General features: G+C 40.9%; 1 protein-coding gene across 1 annotated transcript in view; it reads right to left on the minus strand.

Annotated features, from left to right (window-relative positions):
- cntnap5a (contactin associated protein family member 5a) overlaps positions 1-19,277 on the minus strand; it is a gene marked incomplete at both ends in the record, with an annotated part of 138,333 nt that overhangs the window by 33,779 nt on the left and 85,277 nt on the right. Inside the window, 3 exons of the mRNA XM_083903183.1 lie at positions 1,055-1,225; positions 8,956-9,083; positions 11,442-11,598. Coding sequence (XP_083759309.1) covers positions 1,055-1,225; positions 8,956-9,083; positions 11,442-11,598 — 456 coding nt within the window. The remainder of the gene's footprint in view (positions 1-1,054; positions 1,226-8,955; positions 9,084-11,441; positions 11,599-19,277) is intronic.

Consider the following 19,277-nt stretch of genomic DNA (forward strand, 5'->3'; position numbering starts at 1 on the left):
CTAGCTTAAAGCCACACTTTATCGCTTAATTGGTTAAATTGACAATGAATTTTGACTATTTCATGGACTGTAATTGTCTTGTCTAGAACATATGGGCTGAGTTTGACGCGGCTAGCTCAAACGTGCTAGGTACGTACGAGTTTGTTCAAATGTGTAGACTTGCCATTTTTTGTTTTTCCAAAATGGCCGACTTCTGGCTGGGCGGAGCTAATGGAAGTACATTAGGAATTTGTTTGGAATCAGGAGAGCAACAAGCGTACCAAGTTTGGTTAAAATCAGAACAGCTATGTGCGACTTAGACGCAAAAAGACACAATCCAAAATTTTGCATTTCACACAATTTTGGCCACTTTCTGTCACATCAAATTTCCCCCGAAAAAATCGTCAAGAAACGTGTGATTAATTTCCGATTTAGATTGGTAATAAGAAAAAAAAAAACGAGTGCCGGGCACGTTAACGGTGTCAACGCTAATAGCGTCAGTGCTAATGGCGTTAACGTTAACGCGTTTTCCATGACAACTGACCGGAAAATGCGGTGCCGTCATGTTCACGTGCAGCAGCACCGGAGTCCTAGTTCCAATCTACCAGTTAGCGCCGTTAGCGCGCCAACAGTCAACTGGAGCGGGCCTGTTTATTAAAAGGAACAGCGCTACAAATAGCTAGCGTACATGTGTGCTCTGTTTAGTGTTACTTTAGAGACTCATTTTTACAATCGGAAGTCACGTAAACATGACGTCACGCACGTGTTTTCAGTGCTTTTTAACACCGTTAATCGCCGTTAGCGCGCTAACGTGCCCAGTAATAAAAAAAAAGCCGCTTCAAACGTGCACCCCGGTGACTGCACGACATCTCTGTTGACTGTGTCATTAGGATTACATCACGCTGCGCCGACATGACGGCCTCCTTCACGGTGGAAATTAAACTGTCAGCTACAGAGCAGCGGGGGGAAAATAAAACCCACTGACGGCTTTTGTAGCTGCCGTTCTGCGCTCGGGTTACGCGGTCTTTACATGTCGGGTGCTCGGTGTTTTGCGCGAGGCGTGCGCTCGACTCACAGCTGAGCTCCACTCTGATGAAGTCTTTGAGGCCCAGGTTCTCGAGAAACACTCCTGAAGGAGCGCTGGTCTTGAAGTAGAAGGAGATGTCGGAGGAGAGCTCCGCCTGCAGGGTGGGGAAGTACAGGTACGACGACTCCTGGTAGAAAGAGGCGGCGTTCCATATCGACTCTGGAAGAAGAGGACGGGAGGAGACGGGGAATTGTGATATGCGAGTAAAAGGGAAGCTGCAAGACGCAAGGTCATATTTTTGTTTTGAAAGTGATATTTGGGCTCAAAAACATCAGCGTCTAAAAACCCACGTTTGCTGCCTTCAATTCTTCTTCTTTGAGCCTGAACATGTGATAATAGTTATTTTACGGACATTTACCTGGCTGTCTCCATGACAACAGCAGTGTTTTTATTTGTATTTTTCAAAACCAAACCATTTCGTTTGGCTTAACTGTCAATTCTAGCAACAGCACCTGTATTTTTATTTTTTCCAGAATAAAAGCTCTGAACTCGATCATCTGATACTATTCCCATTTTTCAACCCCTATGTCACGAACCGCGGCGTCATAAATGAGCCGGAAACGGAGCGATTGGGAGGTGAAAACCCTGCCGTTTCATCAGCACCTGTCACCTTGAACAAACTCACCGTGTTACAAAGTGTTGCAGCTGAAATATAATCTGAAAAATCGAAAATGCTCGAAACGTTCCAAGACCAACAGCTATGCCAACGGCTGGATCAGGGGGGCCTCAAAACTCAAAATGACCTGGGGGCCTGTGAACTTCTAGTCTGGTCAGGGAAAAGGGCCGGGGGGGCCGGGGGGCCAGTCAAGAAAAAAAATAACGGTTTAGTTATTAAAAGTAAAACATTTGTTTCAAAAAAAAAAAAAAAGTTTAAAAAATAGATATACATAACTTAGGGATATCCGATAATATTGCCCCGATATTAGCCTATTACTGTAATATCAGTATCGTTTTTTTCTGCCGATAAAGAAAAACTAGGATTAATACATTTTCGCCTGTATATATCGGTCTTGGTATCGGGATCGGAAATTAAGTGTCGGACAATATCGGCATATCGAATATCGGTACAAAAAAGCCAATATCGGCCATCCCTCATATAAATATATACGTATTTATGATGCATAATGAATTTGTAAACAAATCATTAGGATGATTATTGCACATCATTTAAAGTATAAATTAGGGATGTCCAATAATATCGGCCCAACGATAATATCAGCCCGATATTAGTTAGTAATATCAGTTTTTATCGGTATGTTCTGCTGATAATAAAAACCTGATAAATTAATGCCCAGATTTTGCGATAAAAGTGTAAGTACTTTGTAGATAAGAGGAGACAAAGCCTGTATATATCAGTATCGGTTGATATCAGAATTGGAAATTAAGTGTCGGACAATATCGAACATCAGTAAAAAAAAAAAAAGAAGAAGCCGATACCGGCCACCCCTAATATAAATATATGTATTTATGATGCAAAAAGAACATGAACATGAACATGAACAACAAAACAGACATTAAATCAAAATGACATGAAGACAATTGCAATAAAAACAGTTTTTCATATGTTTAAATTATTTATTTATTATTATTATAATAATAAAAATCTTCAGTTTGGCTCAGATTTCATTCTAAATTTAAAGTCGGCTGCAAGACTGCTGAAAATGTGGACGATAAGGGAAATAAACGATATTTCGATTTAGGTTTTCTTGAATTTCTTGAGTTCAATTCTAACGTCGATTGGAGCCAAAGCTGAATCATTACAGCAGGGAGTTAATGCTGATGAAACACATTCATACTGGTGAAAAACCCTGCTTCAATTAATGGTTAAAATACGTTTTATATGCATCAATAATGGTTAATTATCCAACTCTTTTCAATTAATTTGACACGTTGCAGGATAAAAAGGGGATTTTAGTGAAATGAGATCCAGTGTTGATATAAAAACCATGGGGGAGAAAACGAAAAAGAAAGAAAATAAAAAAAACCTGTAATCTGTGCTACGACGATTCGACGGAATTTCAAGGAATCCATCGTCGTGGAAATTAAATATTACTGTTATTTTTTTTAACGGTTGTGCATCGCGACAATTTTACCAACCTGCAGAATCGATTCCACGCGTCCTTTCTGACGAGATCTACGAGGGGGGGAATAAAAAACGGAGGGAGGATCGGTCGTTAGATCGTCCTCAAAGGCATGAACCGAGGTGCGAGGAGCAGCCGAAGCGCTCTGTAATCAATCCCCAGGATTTATCTTTAATCTAAAATTAGGATTGGTGGGGATGGGGGGGGATATTTACCAGTTAATGCGTCCGTCCAGTTTTCCCATCAGTGGATCAGGGAGCAAGTGATTACCGCACGTGGTCATTAAGACACGGACGTTACTCACGGAGTCATTTAGCCGCAGCCTGTCAAACTGATTTGTTTGTTATTGCCGGGGCATCGGTTTACAGTTTAAAAAAAAAAAAAACCTTGTCAGCAGTCGACAGACAGACAGACAGAGAGACAGACGGACACAGACAGACACAGACAGACAGGTGAGCTGTGATGTCCTTGTGAAAGAGCAGTGGCCTCGGAGGTAAATGATGGATCAATGGCACAATGTCCACAGGCGTCTTTGTTTGGAACGTCCTCAGCAACACACGAGACAAAAAGGAGCGATTACGTTATCTGTAAGCAGGGCCGCTCCTACCTTAAAAGCAGAAAACATCAACTGTGGGGCCCCATTTTGAGCAATTTTCTGCCTTATTTGTTTGTTTATTTACAGATTTACAGTTACTTTTATTGAAAGACAAGTGTCCTGGTAGTACGGAAGAGTATTAGGGCCACATGTGTAAAAAAAACAAACAATTTTGAATGTTGAAATGTGAAATAAGTCCGAATTCTGCGAAAACAAAGTCAGAAGTCAGAATTCTGGGATTAAAGTCGGAATTCTCCCCAAAAAAAGTCAGAAATCAGAATTCTGGAATTAAAAGCCAAATTCTGAGATTCAAGTTGGAATTCTGTGAAAAAAAGTCAGAATTCTGAGATTAAAGTCGGAATTCTGAGATTTAAGTCGGAATTCTGAGATTGAAGTCGGAATTCTGTGAAAAAAGTCAGAATTCTGAGATTAAAGTCGGAATTCTGAGATTTAAGTCGGAATTCTGAGATTGAAGTCGGAATTCTGAGATTGAAGTCGGAATTCTGTGAAAAAAAGTCCCAGTTTATGCTCGGAATTCATGCAATTTTCTTTGTTTACATTCTTACAATGTTTTTATTTATTTATTTTTTTTAACACATGGCCCCAATACTCTTATTCCATACATTTGTGATTTATTCATTCATTTACTTTATATTTATTTTATTTATGGGTTAGGGTTATTATTCCTATTTGACTGCTGTTGTTAAAATGCTATATTTATTATAACTCTGTTTAGTATCGGTATCAATAAAATGGCAACGATATCATGAAGAATGGACAACAACAGTGAGAGTGACTCCATGTCTTGGTTTGAACGGAGACTGAAGTGCTTTTAAAGCTTTTAGTGGTTTTGAGGAGTCTGTGTTGTAAAAACGGTGAATAATATGAGACAGAATCACAGAATGCTGCTCTGAAACGTAATCTATTATTATAATAATGCCTGGATATCTATTGTATATTCAGTCACTACCTACAAAGAGCTCTGGTTTAATATTGAAACAGTTTAAAAAAAACGTGTATATATATATAACATATATATGTGTGTGTTTGCATAAAGGGTTTTCATTCCTTTATGTTATTGCACTCGTGCTGTTGGCGCATATTTATGTCAGCAAATAAACGTAATGAAAATGGAACAGAACTTCAATAAATAAATAAATAAATAAAAAAATAAACAAAAATGAGCCCTTTATACAGATTTTGTCGTGTATGCATAGAAACAATTTAATATCTACAGGAGGGATTTCACAACACTATATTTTCTAATATTTGTGGTAAAAAAAATGAGAACAAAACACTAAAAAAAAAAAGTTGAATGCGTAAATCAGAGTGATCGGTCGCGGTCACTTTTTTGTCGCGTTGTTTGAAACTAAACAGCCGCTCTTTTTGTGGGAGCGACAGCATCTTTTTATCGTGCGATGATGATGATGATGAAGATGATGATGATGATGAAGATGATGATGATGATGATGATGTTATCTACGAGATGCCAGTTTTTCAATGAGCCGTTTTATTAGCGCACATAAAAAGGGAAATTCAATGGCTTTTGATTGGCGAGCTCATCGCTGTGGGATGTTGTGATACCAAGGTTAAATGATAATATGTTTATATCTATATATAGATATAAATATATACAGTATATACTGTATACGAACACATTATCATAATTCTTTTGAATACTGATTTGAGATCATCGTGAGGGTCGCATATGACACATGTTTATCTAATTTCAAAGTACACTCTTAGAAATAAAAGTAGAACCATGTAAGGTTCTTCGGCTTGTTCTCATAGGAGAACCCTTTTTGGCCCCAGGTAGAACCTTTTCCTTTTAAAACCCTTTATTTAGGAAAGGGGTTTTAAAGGGTTCTCTGGTTCAAAATGGTTCCTACAGGAACCATTAGTGTTACCAAGAACCCTTGAAAAAACCCTTTCTTCTGGAACGGGTTTTTCAGAAGCAAAAGGTTCCAGATAGAACCTCACCCCTTGTAGAAGGACCATTTTGGAACCCTTATTTCTACACTATTAGAAATAAAAGTTCTAAGTAGAACCATACAAGGTTCTTTGGCTTGTCCTCATAGGAGAACCCTTTTTTTTGGCTCCAGGTAGAACCTTTTTATAAAGGTTCCACTTGGAACCCTTTTGGAGGGTTCCACCAAGAACCCTTTTAAAATCCTTTATTCAGGAAAGGGGTTTTAAAGGGTTCTCGGGATCACAATGGTTCTTACTGGGACCCTTAGTGTTACCAAGAACCCTTGAAAAACCCCTTTCTTCGGGAAAGGGTTTTTTCTGAAGCAATTCGTTCCAGGTAGAACCTCAGCCCTGGTAGAAGGAACCTTTGGGAACCCTTATTTTTTCCCCAATAATATTCATATAAATTCGGATTTTAGAGGTCGCTAACGTCTCAGATCCACTTTGAGATATTCTGATGACTCAACTTGTACTTATAGGAGAGTTGCATCCAATTAAGTGCTATATGGAAATAGCTTTAGCTATAATAGCTAGCTACAATAGTAGCTATATGATGCTCTTCTATTATACAGTTCTAGCACTGGGCCACCGCGGTTGGTGAAGCGGTTTGCGCTCTTGGAATTTGCAGCAGTCTGTTAACGTCCTGTTTGAGTATCGGCTCAGTTTGCTTGGAACCTCGCCAGAGCAGAATGGAACTAATGGAAAAGCAAAAAAAACAACAAAAAAAAACACTCTACTCAGTTGGTGCTAGAACTGCGTAATGGAAAAAGCTCCATTTATTCAGTCAAGCCCAGATAAACGCTGAGGTCCGTATCTGCAAATGTCATCTTAGGTCAATGACAGTCAAGCGACACAGAGATACAGTCAATGAGTCAGTGGATCGGCTCATTAAGAGAGAAGACGGGGGGGGTTTGAACTCCATTTGGCTGCAGATGAACTAAAGGGACAGAAAAAAAAGCTGCACGACAGGATTCTGCAAAAGAACCCACAGGTAACGTAGCTTCAGAGGTCACCGCGCCCACAGACACACGACTCCGTGTGAAAACAGAACACAATAGCAGCCACAAAAGAATTCAGAGATTAAAAGTCGGAATTCTGAGATTAAAAGACGGAACAAAGTGATTACTCGTTCCGACTTTTGAGATTGCTTCGAGATTAAAGTTGGACTTGTGCAAAAAAAAAAAGTCAGAATTTTGAGATTAAAAATCGGAATTCTGAGATTAAAGTTGGAATTCTGTGAAGAAAAAAAAAAACGGAATTCTGAGATTATTGTCGGCATTCTGAGATTAAAACCATAGTTTTGAGATTCAAGTTGGAATTCTGTGAAAAAAGTCAGAATTCTGAGATTAAAGTCGGCATTCTGAGATTAAAATTGGAATTCTGAGATTGAAGTTGGAATTCCGTGAAAAAAAGTCAGAATTCTGCGATTAAAATCACTTGTTCCGACTGTTGAGATTGCTCCGAGATTAAAGTCGGACTTGTCACAAAAAAGTCAGACTTTTGAGATCAAAAATCTGAATTCTGAGATTCAAGTTGGAATTCTGTGAAAAAAGTCAGAATTCTGATTTTTTTTTTTTTCTCAGAATTCCCACTTTAATCTCAGAATTTCGACTTTAATCTCAGAATTCATGCAATTTTCTTTGTTTACTTTCTTTCAATTTTTTTTTTGGCCCCAGTACTCTTATTCCATTCATTTGTGATTTATTCATTTTAGATTTAGTTTATTATTCCCATTTGACTGCTGTTGTTAAATTTTATATTTATGTTTTATAACTTTTTTTCCTACAATGTCTTTACGAATATAGATAAAGAAGCGTGTACCTTATATTTTGTAAAAAAACTGTGTGTGTCTATGAGTCAGTGCATCCGCTCATTAAGAGTGAAAACGCGGGGGGGTTTGAACTCCATTTGGCTGCAGATGGACTAAAAGGGACAGAAAAAAACGCTGCACGACAGGATTCTGCAAAAGAACCCGCAGGTAACGTAGCTTCAGAGGTCACCGCGCCCACAGACACACGACACAATAGCAGCCACAAAAGAATTCTGAGATTAAAAGTCGGAATTCTGAGATTAAAAGACGGAACAAAGTGATTACTCGTTCCGACTTTTGAGATTGCTCCGAGATTAAAGTCGGACTTGTGCAAAAAAAAAGTCAGAATTTTGAGATTTAAGTTGGAATTCTGTGAAGGAAAAAAAAAAACGGAATTCTGAGATTAATGTCGGCATTATGAGATTAAAACCATAGTTTTGAGATTCAAGTTGGAATTCTGTGAAAAAAGTCAGAATTCTGAGATTAAAGTCGGCATTCTGAGATCAAAATTGGAATACTGAGATTGAAGTTGGAATTTCGTGAAAAAAAAGTCAGAATTCTGAGATTAAAAGTCAGAATTCTGCGATTAAAATCACTTGTTCAGACTTTTGAGATTGCTCCGAGATTAAAGTCGGACTTGTGCAAAAAAAAAAGTCAGACTTTTGAGATTAAAAATCTGAATTCTGAGATTCAAGTCGGAATTCTGTGAAAAAAAATCTGAATTCTGAGATTAAAGTCGGTATTCTGGGATTAAAACCACAGTTTTGAGATTCAAGTTGGAATTCTGTGAAAAAAGTCAGAATTCTGAGATTAAAGTAGGCATTCTGAGATTAAAGTCAGAATTCTGATTCCCCCCCCCCTCAGAATTCCGACTTTAATCTCAGAATAATGCAATTTTCTTTGTTTACTTTCTTTCCATTTTTTTTGGGCCCCAGTACTCTTATTCCATTCATTTGTGATTTATTCATTTTAGATTGATTTTATTATTCCCATTTAACTGCTGTTGTTAAATTTTATATTTATGTTTTATACCTTTTTTCCTACAATGTCTTTACGAATATAGATAAAGAAGCGTGTACCTTATATTTTGTAAAAAAAATGTGTGTGTCTATGAGTCAGTGCATCCGCTCATTAAGAGTGAAAACGCGGGGGGGTTTGAACTCCATTTGGCTGCAGATGGACTAAAGGGACAGAAAAAAAACGCTGCACGACAGGATTCTGCAAAAGAACCCACAGGTAACGTAGCTTCAGAGGTCACCGCGCCCAGAGTCACACGACGACTCCGTTTCCTGTGGATTCACCCGCGGAAACAAAACAACAGCAGCCGCAAAAAAGCCTAAATCTCGAATTAGTTTTGCCTGCGATCGGCAAACCACGCCTCCCGTCTGCAGCCAAATGTAGCGCAGCGGCGTCAAACACCGAGGTGATCACCTACTGTCTCCATAACAACGTAGAGGGCCGATGTGGTAGACGGCTCGCGAGCTCGTTCTGTTGGCGTCCCCGATCACTATCTGGCTGACTGGTAGGTGGTCTTTATAGGAGAGGATTCCGGTGTCATTAGCCCTGTTACAGACACACACACAAAAGAGGGAGAGAAACAAATAAATAGCATCTCAGAGAAAACACCCCCTTAAGGGGCTGGATGCCTTTACGGGGGTCCAGATAAAGGCATCCATTCTTCTGCATTAGCACAGAAAGCAGAGTAAACACATTAAAGCGGGAGCAATCTATCACGGCGCCCCCCGACAACAGCCTCTGGAAATATGCAAACCGAGCTGAATCCGGAGAGGCTTTTGGAGTGGATTAAGACGCGGAAAGACTTTCAGAGTGAAGGCGGAAACTGCAACGCAAAAAGCCTTTGTGTCGTCGCTCAAAACGCTCAGAAAACAGTGTAATTACGCTTGATCGCTTTTGTGGAAATATGAGGATCTGAGAGTGCTTTTTTTTTTAACGATGTAGGGATTCTTTTCTCCGCTCGAACGCCTCCATTCCGATCGGTCACCCGCGACACTCCGCTGCTCCTCCGTTGCTATTTAAAGCCCTCGTGCCGTTTAGCTGGAAACGCCGTGACGACAGAGCGCCGAAGAAAAAAACCGAAAACATTTAGAAAACTGTCAGAAGTAGATGGAAAGTGACGTGGCGGACGCCCTGTGGCAAAACCATCTGGATCAGAAATGGAAAAACAATAAAAACACACCGTGGGATGTTTTTTTCTAAAATGACTCTTTATGTGTTATTATTATTTTTCTGGGGGGGGGGGGGAGGAAATAAAAACCTTGGATTTTTGTCGCCGCTGAAGAAGGAAAACGGGGGGTAGTTTAAAAAGAGAGCTGGGAGACATGTGGAGCGTCCATGTGGTAGAAATTAAAAATGCAATCAACTGGCGACCAGAAGCATGTTTGTATGAGTGTCTAATTATTTTGAATTAAAAAAAAAACTTTTATATGTACTTTACGCAAAAAACCACTCATTTATGCCATCCACCATCTTGTAAAGTGTCCTTGAGTGTTGAAAAGGAGCTTAAAAATAAAATGTGTTATTATTATTATTATTATTTTACCATGTTTTCATGATCGTAAAGAAACCATTTAAAATGGGACTCCACATGTTTACAATACTTTAGTTTAGTTTATTAGCTGCATGCACAGAACTGGGTCTATACCAGAGTTAGCTAAATAGCTAATTAGCATCTGTGGTCCCTGAGCAGGGGGAAATTAATGTTTTCTTGAGCATTGATGTGATATTTAAAGGTTTTTGGATCTGATTGTATTTTATTAATTTTGCGATGATCTGATCCATAACGATACTGAGTATCGTAATTGGCTCTGCAGTCTCACCACTAGATGTCACTACTTCTTAAACACCTGACCACCAAATCAATTTTATATGTATATGTATACATTTTTTTGGAGTAATATGCAAAAATTTAGCTAATCAACAATATGCAGCACTTGACCTCTTTGCACTCTAGCGTAGCCACTATAGTGGCTATGGTGACTCCGCCCCCTTCTCACCACATGATCACATTATTTTCTATGGAAACAAATTTGTCTTAAATTAAAACTGGAAATTTTGAAAACTCCATGATTTTTTTTGTAACGATACCGAGAATCGTAATTGGCTATGCAATCTGCAGTCTCACCACTAGATGTCACTGTTTCTTACACACCGGACCTCTAAATCAATTGTATGCATATGTATCTCATTTTTTTGTGTAATATGCAAAAATTTAGCCCATCAACAATATGCAGCGCTTGCTCTCTTTGCACTCTAGCGTAGTCACTATATTAGTGTCCCTAATATAGTGACTCCGCCCCCTTCTTCACCACATGACCACATTATTTTCCATGGAAACAAATTTGTCTTAAATTAAAATTGGAAATTTGGAAAACTCCATGATTTTTTTTTCGTAACGATACAGAGAATCGTAATTGGCTCTGCAATCTGCAGTCTCACCACTAGATGTCACTGTTTCTTACACACCGGACCTCTAAATCAATTGTATGTATATGCATCTATATTTTGCTGTGTAATATGCAAAACTTTAGCCGTTCAACGATATGCAGCACTTGACCTCTTTGCACTCTAGCCTAGCCACTTTATTAGGTACACTAAAGCACTCTAATACAATAGTTGCGCCATCAATTCCCGCTCGTGAAGGTTATAATTTCCAGTTTGTGTTGAGACCGTTTCAGAGAGGCGCTGATTCAACTTTACGATCGTCGTTAGGGATGTGGTTTATGGGTCGCTCTTGAGTTGCACGGTTGCCAGACAGAGAAGAGTCGGTGTTATTTATCCCGCTGATATCGGGCGGCAGCAGCAGTGGGGAAGGGCAAAATGATAGAAGCGCACACACAAAAAAAATCAATTACAAACTCCCCCGGAAATGTTTCCGACTGTGTATATAAAAGGTGTCTGTACCAGGCGTCCGTGTCGGCGTCGCAGTTGCAGAAGTAGTTCATGTCCGCGCAGTTTTCCTCCAGGCTGCACGAGCACTGCTGGACGCCGGGCAGGAAGCCGCCCCAGTAGCTCCTCTTCTCTCCTTCGCGGTCCAGCCACCAGGACAGAGGACTGCCATCTGTAACGACACACCAGTCAGTCAGTCAGTCAGTCAGTCAGTCAGTCGCCACGGCCACGGCCACGGCCTGATGCCCGCCAGTGCTACGGCGCTACCTTCCTCATGTAGGTCAAGGTCGCAGACTGTATTTGGTGGATTACCACGTTTCGCTTCGTCGGTTTTATCCTAAAATCCCACATAGAAATAATTCAAACTGGCAAAAAAAAAAAAAAAGGTATTTATAGATAAGACAGATCAGTAAAATCGTGTTCTGACAACACCGGGGCTGGAAATATTGAAATACGATTCACACACACACACACACACACACACACACACACACACACACACACACACACACACACACACACACACACACACACACACACACACACACACACACACACACACACACACACACACACACACACACACACACACACACACACACACACAAGTCAGCAGATGAAGTAATGATCGTTGGGAAGCTGTGCGAAGCATAAACATTGATGTTCTGCCCGTTAAAATAAAGCAATAATACACAATATATGGTTATTCATTTACGGGGCTTTTTTCCCCCCATTCTACAGTTCTACTAGCACGACTCGACTCTTAAAAACTGAAACTTAAAGGGAGAGCGGATTGTTTTTTTTCGGCCACTAGGGGGCCAAAGGCGAGCACAAATCACCCCAAAAATACTATCATCACATATGAAGCAAACACACGTCTTGTGTACACGAGATAATTTAAAATCGGGAGTCAAATGATGCAGTTCTAGCATGATTCGGATCAACTTTTTACCTACTTTTGTAAAACAGTTGTAATTGTAATATGTTATGCCGCCATCTGCCTAGACAGGTTGGGGTGAAAAAGGGAAAAATGGGAGACAGAGGAGAGAGGACAAGAGGGAGATGAGGTGGAAACAGAAGTAAAAGAGACCATATTGATGAGGTACTACGGAATACTGGGAAAAGAGTCGAGTAGAGCTTTAACTGAATAATGGAAAAGCTCCCTTAATGCATGAAGTACAGCGTCTAAACGTGGACCCTTTAGAACCCAAGCCTGTATTCAGGTTCTATACGCCTTAGAGGGTTTGGTCACGCTTGAATTATACATCTCTACCTCTACTTACGTTTCCGTTTCACCTGATTGGTCAGAATGCCGGTCACGTTTTTGTCAATTCCCCTGTTTTAAAGCTGCGGTATGTCAAGTAACTCCTCTGTCAAGCAATACTATCAGACCTGTCTCGTGATACTGCTTGAACGACCAGGTTTTTTGTGGGCGCCGCTTGCGCTATATGGGTCGGCTCGCTTTACTAGCGCGACGGAGCTGTGGCCTCCGTCATCCGTGTTGACGTAAAATCACTTCCTGTGCGCAGCGTGTGCGAATTGGCAAAATGAAATAAATATAAACAAGGGCTGAAAACACTCGATTTAGTGTGTTTTTTCATGATTAAAACAAGGTTTCAAGCCCAGGACGTGGAACCTTTAGAACCCAAGCCTGTATTCAGGTTCTATACGCCTTAGAGGGTTTGGGTTTCTGATTCACACGATTGGTCAGAATGCCGGTCACGTTTTGGGTCAAGCGCAATTAATTCCCTCGAACATAAGTCGGATTTAGGACAGACCAATGCAACGGTTTAGATTCGGTATCGGAAATGCCTCCGATTAAGTGAATCTATGCACCCATTTTAGATTCTAAGTGGATTAGTTGCATCTGTTTCGCCCAGATAAGACAAAAAAGGAAACTCAACACTATCTGGAATCACTTCTTTTTCGCAGCTCTGAAATAGTTTAATCCAATTCTTTTAGAAGAAGTTTTTCCCGAGGCAAAAAAAAGAGAAGTGATTCAAGCCCCTCGAGTAACAAGCACAGTACAGTACAGTGTCTATCTGGGGGGGACACAGCTGTTCAAATACTGTACCTAGGTGAGGGAATCAGTGTTGGGAAGTGAGCAAAAAAATGGAATCAGAACATAAATATATGCACATTAAACAAGTCCTGCGCGAGAACCGAAGACAGAACAAACTGATCATTCACGGGAGGGGATTTGCGTTCAAGTCCAAACTATTAATTTCTGATAAATCTCTTAAATGGACTTATTCTCATGAATCATGCACGCTCGACTTTTAACCAAACCTCGTCGTCGCATAAACGTTGGTGTTTGTTTGGATTTCAACGGTAACGCCTCCACCGCGAGGTTGTCGACTCCGCTACCGTAAAATGCGCGATTCATTACCGCCTCTGTATGAGGGTTAAGTGGTTCCGGCTTCACTCGTCTTTCGCGCGACGTGACCTTGCGTCGGAGATGTTGCCAACAGCGAGCGAAGGAAGGAAGCCCGTTAAAGCCACGCGTCAGAATATACAATCATGCGTCACACGTGTGTGTGTGTGTGTGTGTGTGCTGCTTTTCCGTCCGCCCATACATTAAAGCTACATCTTTAATGTATGGGCGGTCGGACGGATGCACGCACGCATGCGATCGTGTCAGGTTTATGTCAGCGAGCGATGCGAGGTGTCATCGGAGAACGTAGCGGCTCCGGTTAATGTTGACGCGTCAGGTGGTCGGTCTGTCACTCAGGAGGACGATTCAGTATGTATTCGTATAAAACGCGTTGCGATATAATTCGAGCTATTAATGTGGAATTAATCAGATTCTACCTCAAATGCAATTCCCCTGTTTTAAAGATGCGGTATGTAACTCCTCTGTCAAGCAATACTATCAGACCTGACTGAGCGTTCAATCTTGTGAAACTGCTGAACGAGCAGGTTTTTGTGGCCGCTACTTGTGTTATATAGGTCGGCTCGCTTTACTAGCGCGATGTAGCTGTTGCCTCCATCATCCGTGTTGACATAAAATCACTTCCTGTGTGCAGTGTGTGCGAATTAGCAAAATGAACTAAATACAAACTAGTTCTGAAACACTCGATTTAGGGTTTTTTCATGATTAAAACAAGGTTTCTGATCGTTTAAGCTTCTTAAATGTGAATATTTTCTGGTTTCTTTGCTCCATATAACAAAGAAATCGTTATGACGGAATCATTTTCGGTTTTTCATCGGAAAACATCGCCATTTCCAGGTTTGAGAAACACTGATTGACGATTTTTTCAACATTTTCGGACGTTTTATGGGCCAAACTAGATTACTCATTTGTTTATATTTAAAAGTTACTCTCTACTGCTTTAAAGGACTCATTACCATTAAATAGACATTATTTCAGAACCTCATCCCGTTGTTCAAACCTCAGGCTACTGGATTCAGCTCAAGCTAAATATAATATAAGAATTAAACAGCATTTCAGAGTCTCACTCTCTCATTCTGTAACGTCTTCCTGCCGCATGATTTGGACTTGAGAAGAAGGTCAACACGGGCAGTAATATCAAGATTAAACACGACGGTCTTCAAGTCTCACGCGAGTCGTCCTCGCAAGAGTCTTTAACGAGAGATTTAAAGTCGTATCATAGCAGCTCTTCAATAATTCCGATTCGTAATATTTACGTACGATAATGGGCCGCTCATCGTTTTCATAGCGCGTTTAGATTAATTTAGATTAGCACCAGGCGTCCGAGTATTGACTCGCGTGCACCTTTTTCCATATTGACTCACTTGATTGAATTCACATTTCGGTAAAACTCAAAAGGTAATAATGAGGCTCAGGGAGGAGAGAGGATATATAACCCTGGTCGAGGCCGGGCCGCCGACATTTGCATTACAAAGGTTGAAAATAATACGTGCTTTTATTGTCTTTGCCCTCGCTCTCTCTCTCTCTCTCTCTCTCTATCTCGCCGTCCTTGCTTCAACCACCGCAGACAAAACCGCATCCTCTCTCTATTTCGGCGACCTGTTTTTTAAAGCCGCCGCTCAGACGAGCGAACAGGTTTACACAAATACGAAAAGGCAACAATCGATATTTTCCTGAAGGAGAGGTCGGTCTCGCTCTCTGCCTTAAATTGGGTGGATATTGACAGGACTTACACATGGCGAGAAAGCAAATGCATCCCACTTCCTCCCCGCTTGTAGTCTATATTTAAAACCCCGGTTGCACAAAGCCCCCGTGAGCGTCCTCGATACAATACAAAGGAACAAACAGCGGGGGGGGGGGGGGGGGGCAACGCCGGGGGGATTACTTGCATTTAAAATGGTGAGGGGAAAACTAACATACGGATAAATTTGAGATATCGAGATGAGGAGATGCAGTAGACAGCAGCTTAACTTGAAAGCTGTCGAGATTTTGTTTTTTATTGTTTTTGAGCGTTTAATTATTATTTGGATCTGTCTGGAGACACTTGTGCGTACAATACTCTACACTTGGAGTGTCCAACTGGCGGCCCGCGGACCACATCTGCCAGCGAGGCGATGTAATATAGACAGAATATAAGACTAAATATATTTCCTAGCAATATCTTTTGCTAGCAACGGTAATAAGACATTAAGTTGTAATCATTGCTTTATTAAGTGTATTACAATCAACATTAAACTAGATATACTAGATATAGGCGCCATATGTTAGAATGTGGCCAAAAACGGTTACTACACTCAAATTCAAAATACCGAGGTTTCGTTTTCATTGTAGCTCAGATGTAACTGGCAACCCGTGGTTGCTCGGCAGCTGAGACTCTACTGACTGCAATGATTGGTAGATGGCGGTAGGTGGCGCCTACTTAAAACATAAACATGATTAGCAGTCTGCAAAAGATTATTTTTAACGCAAATATTTTGGCTGTACTGTTGTTGTTGGCTTTAGGTTTATTACATAATGCAACTTTAAGCTGTTCTAATTACAGTTATCCTCGTCATTATTTGCAAAATGTTCTATTTATTTCTCTGTTTTTGTGCATTTTATTGTGAAACATACATCATTTTATATCAAAACAAGCACTTTTACTTAGAAATTCTGTCTAATATCACCACCAATATCAAATTGTTTTTGTCCGTTGTTGGGCTCACGACGAGTCCACAACACAAAGTAAAGGTCACTGTTCTCTGACCCATTCCGAACCGTACCATTCTGGACCAAACCGAACTGTACCACGATGGAAACACAACATTTTTGAAGCCTCAAGATTGGTGGGTTAGGGTTAGTTGAGATTCACAGACCATGATTAATCCTCTATATTTCTCTTAATGGGACAGTAATACGACAAAATATCGACTTCATATTCTGTCGGAGAAGATCTGAAACTAGCATTTGAGACTCCTCGAAGCTAATATTTCCAATTATGTCCATTAATGCACTGACCCTTCCAACGTTCTAGCTGTTATCTGAGGATGTGAAGAAGACGGATCAGCAGCGCAGTCGCTTCGACTGTCCTTTCGGCGACCGCACAACCTTCTGCGTCAACCACACTCAAGACCATAGCCGTCGGCCCGGAGTGATTTACAGTCGAGAGCGTTTTGTAAACTCCATAGGAGCTGCAGACGCTGAGACTTTAATAGGCCAACGTCATCAATCTCCTCCAGATGTTTGCCCGAGCTCTAAGCATCTAAGACCTAACCACCGTGACACTCGTGCCATTTTCGGACCGATGACGGCGTTGCGCGTCGTGAGGCTTTAATGAAGGTTTTTTTCCGAAAATGCCAAGTCGGTTTCGCGCACACGTGCCGACGCGTTACACACAAAAAAAAACAATAGGATAAAAATAAAGAGTGAAGGAGAGGACACACGGATTAAATTTGCTTCTGTGGGCCGTGTTTGATGCTTTAGCTGTTTGAGCTATTCCTGAAGATATTCATCAGGATACTAAATAAGGAAGACGACAAAAAAAAAACCCCAAGTCTTTAACAATGCAAATAAGGCAGCAGTTGAGGAACCATTAGGAGCACATTAAAGTGACTGAACATCTGCTTTTTTTTAAGTGAACAATACAGACTGACGTGAGAAATGAGACACGTTATACAGCTGAGCTGCGATAATGGATGTGGATTTCAGGACTGTGTGCGGCTCGTACCTGCGTCGCTAAACCTCTGCTTTGAACAGCTGCTGCGCTTGTGTGTGTGTGTTTTTTCTTTTCTAATCCCCCATAGATTAACATATGGCAAGCGCAATTTTGTCCAATAATTAATTTTGAATACGCCGTCGTGCAGGTTTGTTGTCAAAAGGGATATTATGTTTATCTAGCGGCGCGGCGATGTGCAAAAGACAGGAAAATCTGTTTTTCCGCTTTGAAGTCTTAGTGTGACGATGAACTTTTGTTTGTATGTTTGTACGCGCGTGGCAAACCCGGGGAGACGGTAAAAACAACAACAACAACAACAACAACAACAAAAAAAAACTGGATGTTTCATGATTTAGGAGCAAAAGGTTGCGGCGTTTGGGGCAGCAAAAGGTACGAGAGCGGTTCGACGTGAACGCACACACAAAAGGTTGTCGAGCGCTTTCGCCGCTTATTGTGAGAGAGGAAAAATGTGAAAAACACACAACAAGAGGAGCGAGGCAGGAGGGAGCGGAACTGAGGGGGCAGCAGCAGCTCCCACGGCGACGCGACACAAACAGCCCCGATTTTTTTTCAATCCACATTGTCACAACAAACACTCCCCCGTTTACTGTACAGTACAAGGCAGACAACTTGCATAAATCCCTCGCTAAAGCGCCGTCTACGCTTGAGTTTGGTCCGCGGTGAATACAAGCGTGAGGCCAATGCGGAAGGATACGGAGGATGGAAATCAACTTTTGCAGAAAATATCATAGACAAATCTTATTTGCCTAAATCTAATTTTCCCTGACAGAAAGTCCAGTTTTATCAAAAAAAATATGACTTTAGTCCTTTCAAAACTGTAATAAACATGACTGCTAACAGACGTTAGCTTAACAGTCACTGGAAATCGTATTTTGGGGGCGGAGCTTTGATGAGCGGGACAAAGGGAGGGGCCAGACATAACTGACATAACGTTTCCATCATGGTACGGTTTGTTTTGGTACGGTAAAACCCTTGGTCAGACTTTTACATGAGAACAGTACAGATGCTAACGATAGCATAACACTGGGGAAGCAGCACACATCATACTTAATAAAAACCAGGAGATAACAGTTACAAAACAAACATTGAAATATAAAAGTGCAAGTAAAAAGACAAAAAAGTCCAAAACTGGTGACTGTAGACCTTCCAAAACTGTAATAAACACGACTGCTAACGCTGCTGACGTTAGCATAAAAGTCACTGGAAAAAAAAACAAGGGAGGGGCCAGACATAACTGCAGTGTTTCCATCATGGTAGGGTTTGTTTTGCTAAGGTAAAACTGTACATTTTTTATTTTTGCTTGGTAGGCGGAGGTGTGGGCCCGATCTTACCAGAGCTAACGACAAGATAAAACTGGGCTAGACAACATTTCTCTGAGCATAATTGATCAATAAATCCATTGGAACCTCTCAGTATAGAGCAAATAAACTGATTTCAGCCTCCTATTGGCTGTTCTGCTAATTAGCTACAAATTGCTAAGGCTGCTATTCCAGGATTAGCAACCACTGCCAATGCTGCAAAGCAACGTAAAAAGAAAAGAGTGTGAGGGTGTGTTCACACCTCCAGTCCATTTCGTTGGTTCATTCCTGAAGTAAATTTGATACGTTATTGAACCAGCGTCATGCGATCTGCCGTGCTATTTGCAGGTGGCTAGCAAGCGGGCGCGGTGGACCGCGCTACAGCTGCAGTGTTTTCATCCACATTCACACGGTCAAAGTATATAAGCTGTTAAATGGCGTCTATC

The sequence above is a fragment of the Microchirus variegatus genome (assembly GCF_963457635.1).
Source record: "Microchirus variegatus genome assembly, chromosome: 16".
NCBI lineage: Eukaryota > Metazoa > Chordata > Actinopteri > Pleuronectiformes > Soleidae > Microchirus > Microchirus variegatus.